The sequence below is a fragment of the Molossus molossus genome, unplaced genomic scaffold (assembly GCF_014108415.1).
Source record: "Molossus molossus isolate mMolMol1 unplaced genomic scaffold, mMolMol1.p scaffold_m16_p_13, whole genome shotgun sequence".
In the NCBI taxonomy this organism is placed as follows: Eukaryota; Metazoa; Chordata; class Mammalia; order Chiroptera; family Molossidae; genus Molossus; species Molossus molossus.
Window position 1 is genome coordinate 73,766,870 of NW_023425348.1, and position 18,420 is coordinate 73,785,289.

Below are 18,420 nucleotides of genomic sequence, written 5' to 3' on the forward strand. Positions count from 1 at the left end.
GAAAGAATGGTAGGTGGAGGGAGACAGAAGGTAAAAGAATTTTTGATTTGTTTTTGAGGCCACCAGGGGAATAACTGACCAACTCTGGGGAAGTCTGACTCTGGCCAAAAGCAGGATATGAGAGTTTACGGTTCACATGGGGAAAATTCCTTCACAGGCAAATACTTTCATTTTCTCTCTCAACCAGCTCTGACCACGTAGGAACCCTGCTGACCCCAGGAGCTCTTAGACTACTTGGTAAAAAAAATTTGAGAGTGTTTGACGCTATCCTTGGGTCTGAGAGAGAGAAATACTGTGAGCAGGAGGCAGAGATGAGGGCAGAATGTTTCACTGGACTGGGTCACTACAGATGGCGCCGCTTTGCAGCCACCAGAAAGCAAATGTGAGAGAGGGGCTTGAATACGCTGTTTCACACGGAGGCACGGGGTCTGTTTCCCAGGAAGAGAAGTCAACGTGCTCTGCCTCCAAGGTCACCCAAAATCCATCTGGGTTCCTTCTACTGGGTTGAACCATATGAAATCACCATTTCTGTAAGTTCCCTAAATGTCAACTATTGGCAGCTCTGTATGATTCAGCTTAACGTTCATAGAAAAAGCCATCGTGTCTGCCTCTCGGAATGCAGGGTGCCCAGTGTGACAGAGGTCACCTGAGGCCCCAGACCTGAGAAGGCTGGCAAAGTGCCGGGAATCTAAGGGCTAAAGCCACACGTGTTCGGGAAGGGCAGAGAGCCCACGGAAGCACCGGCTGAGTGTGGGCTTGGATTTGAGCCTGGATCGCCGTATCCTGGCCCCAGCAGGGCAAGTTACTTAGCCCTCCTGCTCAGCTCTCTCACTTGTAAAATCTGGAGAGTGACACCCGCCTCCAAGCACGTGGAGAAGGAAGTAACTGCTGACGTGTACTGAGTGCCTGTCCTCCGAGGGGTCCTCTGGCACACTCGTCATCTAACAGGCCTGACGTGGCGCCTGATACAAACTCAGTGCTCAACCCCGGCAGCTCGGCATCACCACTGCTACTATTATTCCAAGTAATAACGGGAGTATCATTTCCTCTTTTATTCCTCCACCAAGTCTTATACATTCCTTTTTTTGCACCTAGTACATTCTTTTGGGATTTTTTTTTAAATTGATTTTTAGAGAGAGAGGAAGGGAGAGGGAGAGAGAGAAATACCGATGTGAGTGAAACATCAATCAGCTTCTTCTTGCAAACTCCCGACGGGGGATTGAGCCTGCAACCTGGGCATGTGTCCTGACCGGGAATCAAAGCGGTGACCCTCTGGTGCACAGGATGACACCCAACCAACTGAGCCACACCAGCCAGGGCTCTGTTGGGATTTTTTTCCACATCTGTCCCCACTATTAGATTATAAGCTCTTTGAGTGCTGATACCACGTTTTATCTCTTTAAGACATGGGCAGGTTAGGGGGAAGGGGACAGGCAGATATGTGAAGGAGATGGTGTGGGGACAGATTGTTTAACTCTAGAAAAAGAACTATATTTTTGCTTCGCAAAGATCGATCAGTTGTGTTTGGTGGTGAAACGTTAGGACTCCGAGTAAGACCGACAGAGAGGAGGAAAGAGTCACAGAGCCCCATTACCTTGCCTCCCAGATGAGAGGCGTCCGAGAGAGGGGAAAGCCCCCCGATGGAAGGCAAGGGGGCCCCGCACGGTGGGGAGACAGGCTGGGGCTAAACACGTGTGGGCAGAGATTCCCCCGGGGGCAGCACTGAGGAGTTTCTTTTTTAAGAAAAGCGATGCCTAATAGTAAATGTTACCTAAGCGTTACTTTTGGTTATCTAAAATTAAGAGTGATTACTTCGGAGAAATATGACGTGAGATTACAGGGGTGGAAAAAGTGTCCCACTTTCCCTTCTAGGTTCTTCAGCTGGTCTAGTAATTAAACGAACATAAGACAGATGAACAGGAAAAAATCAAAACAAATTTAATTTTGTGCATATGGGAGCCCCATAAAAATAAGAGACTGCCAGCAGCCAGGCAGTGGAGGCTCACACACCATCCTGAGCGAAGGGGCGGGGTCTGGGCGCTTCAAAGGGAAGGAAGAAGATTCAGAGGAAGATGAGAAGAGCAGATGTTTGGTAAATTCTTTCAGGCAGTTAACAAGGAAGTGAAAAGTTTTTCCTGGGTTTGCCTTCAGCTCAAAATGATCCACATGCCAAGTGGAACATTTGGGGGTAGCCTATTCTGCTCCCCTTCAAAATCCAATTGTAGGTAAAGGGAGATTTTTTTTTTTTTTCATCTTTTTAAAATATTTTTTAATTGATTTTTTAGAGAGACAGGAAGGGAGGGAGAGACAGAAACATCGATGTGAGAGACACATTGATCGGCTGCCTCCTACATGCCCCCCACCGGGATCAAGCTCACAACCCAGGCATGTGCCCCTACAGGGAATCGAACCGGGACCTGTCAGTCCCTGGGACAATGCTCAGTCCACTGAGCCAGACCACCTGGGCTTTCTTTTTCATCTTATAACTCTCTGGAGCTTTGCCCCTCCCCTTGTTTTTCCATGAGCACGCATTTCTCTTGTGTTACGTTAAAGGATGATTTTGCTGTGCAGAACTATAGCCCCATCCCCCTGACCTGCAATCACATTACAATGAGTCAGGGACACGTTGGCAGTGGGGGAAGGACTGAGTAGAAAAGGGTCACGTTCCATGCTGACACAGACTGGAGATGAGATAAGATGTCAGAAAGAATTCAGTGAAACGGGGAAATCAAAGCAAAAGGCTTCAACATAAGCCCTTGGAATCTTCAGCGATATAGTGAATGTAAGAATAGCTTTTCTTGCCTGTCAGATGTAGAGTGGGGGTTAAATCAGGTGTGTGTGTGTGTGTGTGTGTGTGTGTGTGTGTGTGTGTGTGTACACATGCCAAATTAAGAAGTGAGAGCCTAAATTGGCAGTCCTGGGGCCCCCAAGAAACAACAGCCTGATCATCTGGGTTTGAATTCCATTTTAGACCTTCAATATCCACTAAACGGAAATGGGTGACTTCTCTCTGAGCCTCAGTTTCCTCAACTGTAAAATGGGCATAATACTATTAGCTGCCTCATAACTTGCTGCAACTTTTAAACAAGTCCAGGTAAAGTGCTTAGGACAATGTCTAACACTGAAGGAGCACTCACTAAGTATTAGCTATTCGTATTCTGCATCCTTTCCACTGATGTCTTTGCATGGATGCCTGGACTGTCAACTGGTGCTCAGGAACGTACAGAACTCCTGCCCCCTCTTCCCTATATCTAGGCCATTGCTTCTGGAAGTGAGGTCCCTGCACTGCATCATCAGCATCACCTGGGAACTTGTTAGAAATGCCCATTCTTGGTCCCACCCCGGCCCTTCAGAATCTCCAGGAGATACTGATGCGTGCTCAAGTTTGAGGACCATTGCTCTGTCCCCTCCAAGGAGGGATGCTAATGGGGAAGCTTCGAAGTAGCCCCTGCAGGGAAGGGGCCCTTTAAGGACTTCCTTACAAGTGCCACCTCAACTATATCCAAACTAGTAAATGTGTCCCCAGAGAAGACCTCACCAGCGGTCTCATGTGATAAGTGGGCCATCAGTCCACTCAGCTTTCACTGTATTTTGGCTTTTCTTTTCCCAACTGTGGCCAGATCCAGGTACTTACACCTCTCCCTGGGACAGGCTCCCAGTTCTCATCCCATGCTGTCTCCCCAGAGTGAGAGGGGTGTCAGAGAAGTCTCTGAAAAATATTTGCCAAGGATTCTGGACACAAAGAGCTTTCTGGACTCTGGGGAAGGTTCTAGTTTTACCAGCCCCACCCATCCGGTGTTCTAGGACTCGGGCACTTTTCAGGGCCCAGGATCTTGGTTTTCACTGTGACATTTGCAGAGCAGCTAGCCTGCCCTTTAAAAGTGCCCAGGGCTTGGCGGACCGTGATGAGGTGGCTGGTCTCCAGCGGCTGGCAAACAGTGCGGCACATTAAATGTCACTGCAGGCTCTGTTTGGTTTCAAACAGAAAATCTGCTAGAGTTATGAAAGCTTACCAACCTGGTCTAGAGGCAAAACATCCCACTCTAGCCCGGAAATGAGCAGCCTCCCCCGGCACCCCTATTTCAACTCATCCCCCTGCGCCACTCACACTAACGGGCACCCAACAGCCGCGGAGCCCGTGACCCAGAGCGTGTTTCCAGAACACCTCTTGCTGGTGGGAAAGAACGCAGCACCATTACTAATTCAAAGCAGATCTGACCTAGCTACAGATCCCTCCGCACATTTTCCCAGAATCCTCTACCCTCCCTTTTTCTTCACTTCTTAAAAGGAACATCCGTGCTCATTGGTAATACAAACACCCATGACCTGCAGAATCCTAGTTCGGGTCTTACAACTAAAAGGACACTCAAGAGCACTGAGTCTAGACTCTGCTTCCGAGCTGATAAGTCATTGTTCCTTGTACACATGGTATGGTTGAGGTCCAGAGAGTAAGCAACCTGTCTGAAGTCCTACAGAGAGTGCGTGCAGAGCTCGGACCCGGGGCACCTGCCCCTTCACCTCTCTTCCCTTGACCACCAGGGAACAGAGCCCAGAACTCGAGGACAGCTCTTCATTCGCACCTTCCTTTCCAGCCCAGCTGGGATCGGGTTATTCCATGTACAGTGCCACCAGTTTAGTGAATCCCAATGTCTCATTATTTTGTTGTCGTTCAGCCAACTCCCTCCTGCTAGTGTGTTTCAGCCCTGGAGTTAGGACGCCCTGGGGTCATCAGGGAGGGCCCGGCCCTCCTTGTCCATCTGCTAACATTTAGGTCAGAAGTAGGCAGGGTCTTGGATGTTTCATGACCTGAGTCTCATCCAACAGGCTTGGAAGCAAATGACTGCCAAGAAGACCAGGCCCACAATGGCCGCCCTCCTGGGACTGGAGAACTTGAATTCTAAGAGTGGCTGAGACCTTGACTGTACCCCATTTGTCCCCACTTGGGCCTTTTGTTTTAATCCTGGTGGGGAGGGGAGGAAAAAAAAACCAAAACAGGTCAAACAGAAAATCCTCTGGTTAGCATGTAGAATCAGAAATGACCCTGATAGGTCTGTCTTCTCCAACCTTCTAATTCTGGACCTCTCTGCTCCAGCCCCCCACTGTTAGACCTGCTTGGTACAACTTGGAAGCTGTGTGTGCTGGGGTGAAGGGCCCTGAGCTGGACACACAAGCTTTTCTATGGAGTGAGAGACTTGACCCTTCTGATCCCCGGGTTCCCCTGTAAAACACACACTAGGGCTGTTTAAGAATGAAGTGCCAGCAGAAGTGAAGTACACTGTGGTACCCACAAATATCAGCTCCCTTTCCTTATTCCTGGATAATGTTAGTGCATTTTTTCCACTCCAAAGCATTTGCATTACAGTGGGGGGAGGCTTTAAGAGATGAATCTCTGACAGTGAATTTGATGCCTCAGAAACAAGCCCAAGAAAAGACGAGGTAATGGTGTCGCAGGAGGCCAGGGACACTTGAAGACAATACAGGTGTGAGAGGCTCAAGGGGCAGAGGCGGAGCATTCGGTAAGCAGGAGTCACAGGAGACGTACCCCGCTACCAGCCTCAGCTGCCCACGCTGCCCTTCTGCAGATGCGTGAGAAAGGCGGCCAGTGGGGCCAGCACAGGGCCCGGAGAACCCCAGCTGACAGAGATAGACAGAGGCCCCCGCACCACCACCACCTGACAGAGATAGGCAGAGACAGGTAAGAGGTCATTTCACATGCTCTTCGTTTTCCACTAAAGGAATTTCCAGAGAATTTCTCTGATGACGAGAGAACAAGTCAGGAAGAGTCATGACCTTCCTTGCAGCCCTCCTGAGTTAAGGAGATGATGTCCAGGGGGCCACTTTTCATTTTCACCTGAACCTCCATGGCAGCCAAGTTTTACGGACAGACCCGGCTGTCTCCTAGTCTTCCCTGATGTCCTTCTTCCCTTCAGCTACGTGCATGGTTCTCTCTTTAAAATATACACGGAAGGAACTTATTTTAGCGCTGGGGGAACTCAAGTTCATAAAATATGGCTTCTGGCCCTTGAAATCTGTGCCAGTCCATGTCAGAAAAACTGCCACTGGCATGTGGAACAGTGTTTAAAATGTGTGGGTACTTTGGCCATGGACCTCTGTGCCTCTGACATGGAAGGCAACGGTACCCGCCAACCCCTGTCATACAGCTCCAAGACTGGACAGGAGGCGCCGGTGCACATCCCACAGGACATCAGAGCCTGAAGGTGTGCTTGGCAAGGATCGAATCCAACCTCCACACTGGGGACCGTCTGGCTCGACTGGCCCACCTCTGTGCGTGGGCAGGTGTGTCCTGCGCTGGGAAAATGTCCTTCACTGGGAAAGGGAGCTGGGCTATGTGCACAGAGCCCAGTTCCAGCTTCTCTGCGTGGCCTTTAAGGCTGTCCTCCTTGCTTCACTTTGGGGCATTCCCTGCCTCACACCTGGTGCCCCAACAATACTAAGCCACCCATTTGTCCCCACAGGGTCGCCACAGTGCCTTTGCACAGGCTGGCCTTGATTGGAATGTCTTCTGTCCCCTTCCACCTGTGTGGGCCTGGGTAACTTCCACCTACCATCTGTGATTCAGCTCAGCTATCGCTATCACCACGAGCTTCAACATGCCCCAGTGATGAACGTGGTGGTCTCCAAAACCTGGCAGCCCTAGGGTCAAATCTCTGTTTACCTTCAGGTCACATTGCCTCCTGAAACCTTAGTTTCCTCGTCTAGAAAAGGGGAGAAGTACCACCAGACTTTCAGGCGTTGTCAGAGGAAGATGTGAAGTGCTCAGCCGAGTGGCCGGCGCAGAGTGGCCGGCGCAGAGTGGCCGGCGCAGAGTGGCCAGCGCAGAGTGCCATCTAATCCAGCAGCCACCCTCCTCGTGTCCTGCCTTCTCCACTCTACCCTCATCCTACACCAGGATGGTGCCTCCGTCACTGTCCTCTGTGTGTGCTATCTTTTAGCCTCCTCTGTTAAAGAGTAATTTACATACAATACACGTCCCTATTTCCAGTGCATGGCTTGATGAGTTTTGACAAGTCTAGACATCCATACACACCTGTGCTGATGGGACATTTCTGTGACTCCCAAAGATTTCCTTGGGCCGCTTCCCAGTTCATCCTCAGGCCCCTACCCCTGGGCTCAGACAGCCATCGATCTCTTTCTATTGCTAGGGATGGCACTGCCCTTCAGAGTTTCATCCAAATGGAATCACACAGTGTATGCTCCTTGGTGCTTTATTCCCTCACACCATGATCTGAGATCCTCGCATGCACCAGCAGTTGGCTCCTTATTGCTGAGCTTCCAACCGCCACTAGACTGGAGGCCCTCAAAGATTCTTTTTCTTCTTTGGTTCCCACATTGGCACTCAGTAAATGCGAGAGGGAGGGAGGGAAGAAGAGGGGGGAGGGAGGGGGGAGGGGGCTGCTGTGAGGGTTGGCTGAGATCTCGGCTGTAACCAGCCTCCTGTCCACCCCTGGGGGCAGCCCTCACATCCCCAGCAGAACCTCATTTGCGGGCACTTACAGCAGCCAGTCCACAGCCACCAGCAGGCTGATGTCCTCTGTCGGCAGGCCCACCGCCGTGAGAATGAGGAGCATGGTGACCAGTCCGGCACTGGGGATGCTGGCCGCCCCGACGCTCGCCAGCGTGGCCGTGAGGCTGTGAGAACAGAGAGGGTCGGGTCATGGGAAGAGAAGACGCTCTTGGCAAAAACATCTCTGGCAATTTTAAGCTTTCGTGTTCCCAGCAGTCATAAATTCCCTTTTCCTTCCCAAGGCATAGAGACATCTAGAGTACCGAGACCCAGGGATTCGGGTTTATTTGGAGTCTGCTTAACTATGTGGAAACGGATCAATTCCTGGATCGGAGCCTCACCCCCATCACGCTATTCAAGCAGCCTCGTTATCCCAGGTTCAGATCAAATCAGCCTGGCTCTGAAATCAGGTAAGAAAATATTAAAGAAGGAAAACAAATCACCTTCAATGCTCCCACGGGAACACCTCTGCATTCTGCTCATGCCTTTACGTCTCTGCGAGCACCAGAGACCTGGATGGCACGGCAGAGTCTAAGGCCACTGCCAACAGTAACATGAGAACTCGGAACAGCAAACCTCCAGACCCAACCGAGTGGACGTCGGGGAAACAAATCAACAGACTCCAAACGACATTCGGCTTCAGATACCTGGACATTTCACCACGGACTGGAAAACCCATTATTCAGACACTGAAGCCAAGAAATGATAATGAAATAACAGGAGGTTTTCTTTTCGAAGCATCTCGCCATTTGCTTTCCAGGCAACGCCAAGGGCACACCCAGCACCGTTTTGAAGTTGTCTCTGGAAGAGGGTTTAATCTAGGGTTCAAGCTCCCTGTGGAGACACAAGGGGTCTCTGAGGTCCAGCAAAGGGCAGTGATTTTTTTCTCCTTTCTAGATGCCGTTTATAAAAGCTGTTGTTTCTAAATGGAAGGATGCTTCTGAAAATACAGATTTTCAATTTGCTTTTGTGGGTGCTGGGAAGAAAAGGGAGGCTGATTGTCCTGCAGTAAGAAAATTCTAGAGTTTCTAAAGTAGCTCCACCTGCTCTGCACTAAGAGTCAGGCTCCTAAACTGGTGTAACCAAGGTCCATACGGTCAGGGTGACCAAGCACAGGCTCCTGGGGTCTTACAGTCAGGAGAGGCCTGAATTGATCTAATTTCACAGGTGAAGAAAGGAAGGTCCCAGGGCATTTTGCAGTTTGCCTTGTTTCTCCAAATTGACCTCCTTCCATACTTAGGCCTTTTACGGTAAAGACACCTCCCCAGGTGGGATCCACAGAACACATCTGTGCTGTCCCCCTGCCCCACCAAGATGGAGCTGGCGTCAGGGGTTCGAGAACTCCACTTTCCTTGCATCCACCTGGGTCACAGGAAGTAGCAGTGTGCTCGTGACAATCACTGAAGGTTCTGACGTTGAACGGCCTGGGTTCAAATCCCTAGCTCTGCCCCTTAGGAACCCCATGACTTTGGGCAAGTTAACTTCCTTTTGCTTTGACTTCCTTATCTGTGAAGAAGGAGATAATAATGGGGTCTCACTCATGGGGTCCTCAGGAGCTAATCAATAAAAAGCCCTTAGAAGAAGCCAGGCACGCGGCAACCCCCCCCAGTAAATGTCAAATATTATTCTTGTTGGAAAATCTCCACAGGGTGAGGCTGCTTTGCAATGAAAACTTCCCTAGAGCCCCAAGAGCTGGAAGATGGGAATTTTCAGCCCTCTCCCTGACATGGATAAAGCGGCAAGGAGGGGGAACTTCCCGAGTCCCAACGATCTTGGCCTCAAACATTTACAACCCCAGCTGCTTCTGTTATGAGTCATTCTCACACATGCCTTTGCACTGTGGCCACATATGGTTACCTCTTGGTTGTGTGTGACAAATTCTATAAAGAGAACGCTTCCTGGAAGTTAGTTTCTCCTCTGTTCCTCCACCTCAATCCTGTCAACGCGGGCTGAGTGTCCCCGCAATTCTAAGTCCTGCCAAGCTCTGAGTCGTGATCTCCCCTCTGTCCCTTTATCCCCTTCTGCTCTGCCTGTCCCTCCCCTCCCTGGCCCATTTCTCCAGGGCTAGTGCTTGGGTACTAGGCAAGGTATTGCACACGCATTAGCAGAACCTCAAACTAGCTCTGCAAGGTCCATACGGTAGTACCCACTTGCCACAAGGAAATCACGGATTGGATGGGTGGAGAAATGGAGGGTCCCACAGCGTGAACGTTGTCTGCTGGGATTTGAACATTCATCTGCTTGATTCACTGCCAGGCTGTTCCTGATGTCCCTTGATTCCTCCCCCCATTAAAATCTGAATTAATGAATTCCAGCCATTGGGCCACGGGTCCATTCTCCCCCCTCTATATTCTCATCTAATGGTGTGAACTTCACGGGCAGTGTGGTGGCCTTCAAGGCCAAGAATTCAGGGGCCAGAAATCATCTCAGCTTGGTTTCAAAAGAAGGGGTTCATTAAGGAACGCTCTTCATCTTTGAGTGTAGAGCAAGCAGGGCCGGCAGTCTCACACGCAGTCTGTTAGGGCATGATTCAGAAAGCTTGACACTCTGACCTGAAGCGTGTCTTCCCTCACTACATCGCTGTCACCATTTTCTTTCATGTTCTAGGAGTATTGTGTTTTATTTAGTGTCAGTAACAATAATAACACTAGCGGCTAACATTTACTGACAGGTGACTATATACCAGGCACAATGCTCTCAACGCCCCCTAGAATGTGTGATTATTGTTCCCATTATAGAGGTGAGGAAACTGAGACTCCTCTCTAGTACTGCTATGGACGGAGTTGTATCCTCTCAAATTCTTTTGTTGAAGCCCCACTCTCCAATGTGATGGGCTTTGGGGAGGTAATTAGGTCATGGGGGTGGAGCCCTCATGATGAAATCAGTACCCTTGTAAGAGGAAACTTAAGAGAGCCAGTAATTTCTGTCCACACATCAAGGACAGGCCATGTGAGGAAAAACAGTGAGAAGCAGATCACATGCAAGCCAGGAAGAGGGCATTCATCAGGAGCTGAATCTGCCAGCACCTTGATCTTGGACTTCCCAGACCCCAGAACTAGAAGACATGTCTGTTGTTTAGCCATCCAGTCTACGGTCTTTTATTATAGCAGCCTAAGCTGACAAGGACAAGCACATGCCTCCTGAGTGGGTGTGAGAATTGGGTGAATTAATACAGGCACGTAGGTGTGACCTTTCAGTTTATGGAAAAGCCATGTGTTTTTAATGACCTCTTGGGAAAGTGTTCTTTCTGAATTTATTAAATAATGAATACATATGGTAAAAAAATAGCTTTAGTGAAAACACAAATATTTGCTATTTACTCGTAATAAAATGTTTTACGTCGTATTGAGGAATCTCTCCCTTGCAGCATTTCATCATTTCATCCCTCCACCCCCTTGGAATGCTGAATGGAGCATATTTTAATGAAAGAAAAACTGGGTCCAGAGTTGGGTAACGTTGGCCCCAGATACAGCCCTGCCGGCTCATTACGATGAGGTAGCCTTGGACAAACATCCAAGCCCCCTGGAGTCTGCACTTCCTCATCTATTAAATGAGCACAGGATAACTGCCTCGCAACATCATAAGGTCGTTCACATTCAAGTCCTGTCCAGTTTCCAAAGCTATTTCATATGTGCAACACACATGGGAGGCATCGGCGTGGGCCTGCGTCTCCCCGCCAGGCTGTTCCCTTTGACGCTGCCAGCGACCCCTCTTCTGTTATTCCCTTCATCCTTCTTCCGCCAGGCGAACTGGAATTCAGGTGGCCCCCACCCAGGAGTCAGCGTGGAAGGGGATGAGGTCAAAGGTTATTTCAGGGCCTCACCCCCGCCCGCCGCCTCGCTCACCTCACTGTCACAATCTGGCCTCCATCCAGGACAACCCCGTTCATCTGGGCAATGAAGATGGCAGCCACCGCTTCGTAAAGGGCTGTGCCGTCCATGTTAATGGTGGCTCCAACTGGGAGGACGAATCTGGTCACACGCTTATCAATCCCCAGATTTTCTTCCAGGCAACGGAAGGTGACAGGCAAAGTTCCAGCACTAGGGGACAGAGAGGAAGAAGAGGCGAGACAAGCGTTAGGTCCAGGGAAGCAGAACAAAGCCACTGGAGCCACCACGAGGCTTTTGTTCCATGTCAGTTGGGTGATGTGACAAGCAAAAAGCAGCATCAGGAGCCAAATTAAAAACCAGTCATTTGGAGGCTCAAACTCAATCTTATTAAGATGCTCAGAGGCAGCAGAATCTTTTCGTTGGTTCTGGTTTTGGGGATCTACTCAGAGCTTCAGGTTCTCCTTTTCCTTTGGTCCCTATTTTCATCTTGGATTGACACTGAAACCTACCTAATTGTCCACATTAACTGGGATGCAAGGGGGGGAAATGGGTCCAAAAAAAATCAGCTGTCAACAGTGAAATGGAATGAGGAATTTTTGAATGACCCATAATTTCATGTCAGAAACAGATTCCAACAGGATGACTGTGTGGGTTGTGTCCAGCCCCTGGGGATTGCCCTGAGCTGGGCCTGCTAATTTTGCGAATACTGGACAAACACGTTCAGTACCATTCAGCCTGAACTCAAGCTTCTAACGATTCACTGGGGACCTTCATAGGCAGCCCAACTCCCTGATAACTCACCGACTCTACATTCTCTCCAACAACATAGGGCAGAAAAGCATGTGCTTTGTAGCTAATCAAAGACCAAAGATGGAGTGACTTCATCTCCACTCCTTCCAGGCATGGGATGGAGATTCATGACCACATGACCCAGCTCTAAGGTCAGAACACCTGACGTGTTCATGTATCCTCTTCAATAGGAGACCTGTAGGGTAAGGTGTACTGAAGGCCAGAATAGTATTTCCATGTGGGTAAGTTTAAGTAGCATGGAAAGAAATACTGAACACTCAAACTTCCACGGGAGTGCTTTGTGGTCTATTCTATTGTTTGGGTGTTGTTTTTTCCCTTGTCAACCTCCACAGCAGACAGCACTTTTTTCTCTCCTGCGTTTACATCCTTAGTCATAGCTCCTCTGTCTACCAGTCAGAATTAGAGCTTCAGCCAAGCTGGACAGATTTCTCTGAGGTCTCGATTTCTCAGAGAGTAGAAGAGGACCATCATCTTCAGAAACACTTTATGAAATTCAGACTCCAGGGTTTGCTCCAAACCAAGGAACTGGAAGCTCTAAAATCAGGGTCACCTAGCCTGGCGGGTGTGGGTCAGTGGATTCAGTGTCATCCCATAGACTGAGAGGTCCCGGTTTAATTCCCGGTCAGGGCACATGCCTGGGTTTCAGGCCTGATCCCCAGTGCAGGACATGAAGGAAGCAGCCTATCGATGTTTCTCTCTCACATTGATGTTTCTATTGCTCTCTCCCTTCCTGTCTTTCTAAAAAAAATTAATAAAAACATATATCAAATAAAATGAGGGTCATCTAAATCTGCATCTTATCAAACCACTGACCCATAAGCTACGAACAACCTAAAGAAGCCAGAGTCATCTGACTAGAATATTCTTTGTGATATCAGGTTAGGGGTCTGTCTTCGGCCCCCTTCTTGGTCTTAGGTAGAGGAAAGAAATGAATGTTTGGAGACCTCTAATTACTAAAGTCTTATAAACCCAGGGAGAGAAGCTGGAGTCTGGCTTCATTCACATGTGAAGATGCCATTGTCCCTGGTTGCTGTCACCGCTGTTTAATGAGAAGTTAGGGTCCCTTTATCCCTCTCACCCTAGCACCTTCCGCACCCCACCCTGCCCGAGGACCCTTTCGAAAGATTGCCAGGACTGGTCTGAAATGGCTACTCAGCTGTGGTTGGTGGCCAGGATTCCCAATGGTATGAATCTAAGGACCCTTCTGGGAGGACTGGAATATGTTAATTTGTATTATTTTATCCATTTCCCCAAAATGTCATCAAAGGGATCCTTACATAATTAAACAGATTGGGGAAAATAATTGATCAAGCATGAAATATTCTCAATTTCTATATTGGACAGGCTTTGTGTCTTAAAAAATCCATCTGTACCCAACCAATTCAAACTGAGACTTGAGCATTTTAACTCTGTCCTGTCCTTCCCACATTCTGACATTGTTTTCTGGGCCCCTGCCTCGGTGGCCATCTGACAAGTCTTTAAATATTGCTAACAAGAACTATCAGATACTTGAGATTCTTTTTTTCCCCATATTAGTTCTAATAGCAAGCACTAACGTCAGAGCGAGGCAGAGAAGCGTGTCCCAGACCACTCACCCTTCGTCCACCTCCCTGACACCAGCCACTGTGTCCCCGGAGAAAAGGACACACCCTCCACACCCTCATTCCAGCCCAAGGGCCCAGGGGGTGGTAAGGATATTTAGCTGGCTCTGTATTTTCCCCCTCTGGTCATGATGGCAAAGATAACTTTTAGTACATGACTTCTGTCACACTGACTTTTTAGAAAAGTTATTTCTTGAGAGGAAGGAAGGAAGGAAGGAAGGAAGGAAGGAAGGAAGGAAGGAAGGAAGGAAGGAAGGAAGGAAGGAAGGAAGGAAGGAGGAGGGAAGGAAGGAAGGAGGGAAGGAAGGAAGGAAGGAAGGAGGGAAGGAGGGAAGGAAGGAAGGAAGGAGGGAAGGAAGGAAGGAAGTAAGTTCCACATCCACACTTTAACTGAAGATTAATACCACATTGGTTTCTTTTTCTTTTCTTTTTTTTTAAGTGAAATACAGGGTAAGGAGGAGAAAGGGTCTAACTTTGTGTGGCTTTGGTCAAACAACCCAAGCATTTGTCTGATTTAAATACAAACATGCCTTTAAGATTTACCTTGTCTTGTAAAGATACTGGGATAATCGTCTAGTTATTCAGAGAGAGTAATACTAATATCTTTGAAACAGTTTAAAGATCAACACCATAAATGTATTGGAACAAAATATACTGTTTTATATCTTTTGTAAAGATGTTCCTGAGGAAAACCGAAATTCTCAATACTAAAGGAAAATACTGAGAGCTTCCACAACATACCAATGACAAACTTCTATTGGCAAAAAGTGCTGTAGGTTTTTAAGACAAATGTAAAGTAGAGGGGGACATTATCCATCACATTTGACACATGAGTTAATATTCTGATGCATGGAGAGAGTTGAAAACCAATTAAGGAAGGATGACTATGCCAATGGGAAATTAAGATGACAGACAATTCACAGAGTGGGGGAGGGAGGGCAGGATGGTCAATAAGAAGACAAGAAGAGGCTTCCTCTCACTGGTAATCAAAGACATGTACGTTCAATGAGATCATTTTTCACAATAAGCCTGGACAGTATTGCAGTAATTGATAGCAGCCAGCGCTGGGGAGTGGGTGCTGAAAGGTACCCTCAGACACCCATGTAGGGGGACTCAGACCAATGCACCTCCCTGGATAGCGATCTGGTGATATGTTCTAAACCCCTTGCCATGCTCACCACTGCACTCAGAAATTCCACTTGTAGATGTTTATCCTGAGCGGGCCGTCAGACAGCCTTGCAGAGGTGTGTTTACAAGAACGCTCGTCACAGTCCTGTTTTATAGACATGCCTTCAATGCACATCACGGGGCAGGGCTGGGGGTTGTACTGTGGTACACACAGAATACTCTTATGCAGTTTTTAAAATAGTGGAAAGATCTATATTGATAGATATAACTTGTATGATACATGATTAGTGAAGAACAGCATGCCGTATCTATACATAGTGAGAACTGAAGACGTGTAGCTGTAAAGATGAACTAAAAGGTCACTTACCACCAATCATCACTGGGTGGTGGGACCACGGGTGATGTTCTGTCTTCTTCAGAAATTTATTCACTGTCTGAACTTTGTCATAATGAGCAAATACCACGCTCATAACCAGAAAACAGAAATAGAACTCAGCACAATTGTTTTTATGTTTGGAGGAGAAAAAAAAAAAAGATTCGCTTTTTCTTCAAAGAGAGAATCTTTATGGATAGAGATACCCAGCCATAGGAAATGTATAAGCCCAAAAAAGAAAAGGCAAATTTTGAGGTGTTTCCCTTCACCTTCGGAAACTGAATGCGGAATCTAGGTCCCTGGGATTGTGCATATTTCAGATCTTTCTGAAAGGCCACATTCTACAGGTCCCGAACGCGCATTGATTCGCAACATGGAAATATAATCTGACTTCCCAGACAGTCACCACTATTTGCTTGTTAGGTCACTTAAGGAAAACCTGACTGCTGGCTCAATAGCCCCGGAACAGCAGCCACCCGTGTCACAAAGATGTCACCTTACTGGCAGGGCAGTCACAGGCTCCGCAACAAGCACTTGCCAGCTTGTGACTCCAGAGATAATGCTGAGCTGCGGGTTTGCTCCCCTCCCTGCCGCCTGCTTTATGACCTCAGTCTTCAAGTCATTGTGACCCGATGAAATTCAAACAACTATTGCGAACTGAAAGAATACACTGCCAGGCATTTCTTATGTATTTGTTTTTTGTTGTTGTTTTGCTAAATTTACTCCAAGATGATACTTTTAAAACAACACAACTGTTTTCTCTGAATATCTCCAGAGTCCTCGTTGGCTCCTGGGGCACTTGAACTAGGTAATGAAGAAGGAGGTACCCCTTAGTCAATGTCAAGTCAATGTCAAGTCAAATCCACGATTTTGACTTTCTCAAAATCGATAGGGCAGACTGGTCCGTTAGAGGTTCACGCAGAGGTCAAAGACTTGACTGACTTCTAGTTCGTTCGAAAAATCTCACCTAACATGCCGTTTACTCTATAAAAGCTCATCCTCCTATTTTTGAAAAGTTACATCAGTAGACTGACATTTTGTGATAGCATTTTTTTCAAATCACAGGTGGGAGAATTTCTGCAATAGAATAACATCCGGTTACACCCTTTTGGAAAATATTTAAAACTAAGAACGAAATGCTACACGTGGCAAGTTAGGCACGTGGATCGATAGTTCGCATTCACCTGAGAAAGGTAACTGAGGTCGTATTTCCACCACAGCAGAAATGTTCACCAGAAAGCTCTGTTCCCAGAAGGAGCCCCAAATACTAAGTGTTCACCTTTTTGAAACAGTATCTTAATAAGAGGTGAAAACTGTTCTCACTGAACCTTGTGATAGGAAGGGTTCTGGAAAGAAGGAAGCGGCGAGGAGGGTGAAACAGCGAGCGGAGAGGAAGAAGGGTGATTTCGGTGCTCTCTACCTGGAAGCAGTGCCCAGGGCAGTGATCCAAGCTTGGAAAATGCCAGCAAAGAAGGAGAAAGGGTTCTTCCTGGTCACCAGAAAGTAAATCAAGGGGAGAAAGATGCCCCCGTGGATGATGAGGCCCACAATCACCGTGAGCATGTACATTCCCAGTTGCTGAGCGACCACTTCTAAGTCCTTGATGGCGATGATCTTCCCACAGATTAGGCAGGCAATACCCAGGGGAGAGTACCTGAAAAACAGAAAAGAAAACACTGAAGGAATCATTATGGGATTCGGACTTAAATCTGGGCCTTCCTATGGTACTGGAACCTGATGTAAACCCTTCCCATTTGCTCAGAGTTTTGCAGAAAGAGGCCCAGGAGACTCAGTAGATGCTACGTTTTACTTCAGACTAACTGCACTACCTGAAATCTAGTCCGTGGATTTGGCGGATCCTGCTTGGATAAAAAATCCAAAGGCAAACTTTGTTGCTCGGGTGATTTTTAGGAACAGTGGAGATAAGCTTTACCATCTCCTAGAGGGTAACACCAAGCTTAAAATCGAGAGACCCACAGGTCACATCTGTCCTTGAGAATCTTGTTTGTCTTTCCACAGCTCCTTCCTTGAAAATTGGCAACACCATGTTCGTAGCAGCACTATTTACAATAGCTAAGATCTGGAAACAGCCCAGGTGTCCATCAGTAGATGAATGGATAAAAAAGCAGTGATACATATACACAATGGAGTACTATGCAGCTGTAAGAAAGAAAGATCTCTTATCCTTTGAGACTACATGGAGGGACCTAGAAAGTATCATCCTAAGCAAAACAACCCAAGCAGAGAAAGACAAATATCACATGATCTTACTTATTTGTGGAATATAATGAACATAACAGTCTGAGGAATAGGGTAGACCCAGAGACATGGAAGTACAGACTGACAACCCTCAGAAGAAGGGGTTGGGGGGGAGGGAAGAGATAAACCACAGAACTTACATGCATGTACGCATAACCGATGGACACAGACAACAAAGCCGAGGACGGGGTAGGAGGGATGGGGAGGAGAGTGTCAATGGGGAAAAAAGGAGAAACATCTGTAACAAAAATAAATTAATAAAAAAATTAATTAATTAAAAAAAAAGGAAATTGGCAACAAATTTTGAGTTTCTCAGGAAGCTCTTTAGAGTTTTGACAAGCTATGAACTGGTGTTTGTGAATTTGCATTGTTTTTGCCTTGGAAGATAGGAAATGGGAGAGAGAGGGGGAGAGAACATACAGAATAAGAAAACCATCTGAGCCAAACAGTACATTTAGAGAAATGTGTTTTATCACTTCTAAGTCTGAAACATTTCCTTCCACACTGACTCCAAGACAATGCCGGCAGTCTAATGAGGCGCTCCGCACACCTTGCCTCGTTGAATTCTTACACAATCCTAACATCTAGGTATCATCATTCCTCTTGGGCAAATGAGGAAACTGAGGCTGGACAAATAACTAGCCCAAGTCCACAAAAGCAGAAAGCAAGAGAACAGTCTCAGATCTGTAAAACTCCATGACTAGGGTTTTATTCCCCTCTACGAAGCCAAACCACTTCCCTTTCATGAGCAACCATGGCTCTTTGTAGGCAAGCAGACAATTCACCCTCTACCAATTCATCCTAAATAAACTTATTTTGGCGTCGACATTATTATTTTATGGAGCGCTTGGAAACGATGGACCGCGGTCTTCACTTTTAAGCAGGCCACCCCGT

The 18,420-nt window shown here is 47.5% G+C and overlaps 1 protein-coding gene across 1 annotated transcript in view; it reads right to left on the reverse strand.

The window, feature by feature from the left end:
* Positions 1-18,420, reverse strand: part of SLC1A2 (solute carrier family 1 member 2) — a 131,654-nt gene that overhangs the window by 9,841 nt on the left and 103,393 nt on the right. Inside the window, exons 7-9 of the mRNA XM_036257994.1 lie at positions 16,688-16,921; positions 11,371-11,565; positions 7,516-7,650 (exon numbers count right to left, since the gene is read on the reverse strand). Of these exons, the coding sequence (XP_036113887.1) occupies positions 7,516-7,650; positions 11,371-11,565; positions 16,688-16,921 (564 nt within the window). The remainder of the gene's footprint in view (positions 1-7,515; positions 7,651-11,370; positions 11,566-16,687; positions 16,922-18,420) is intronic.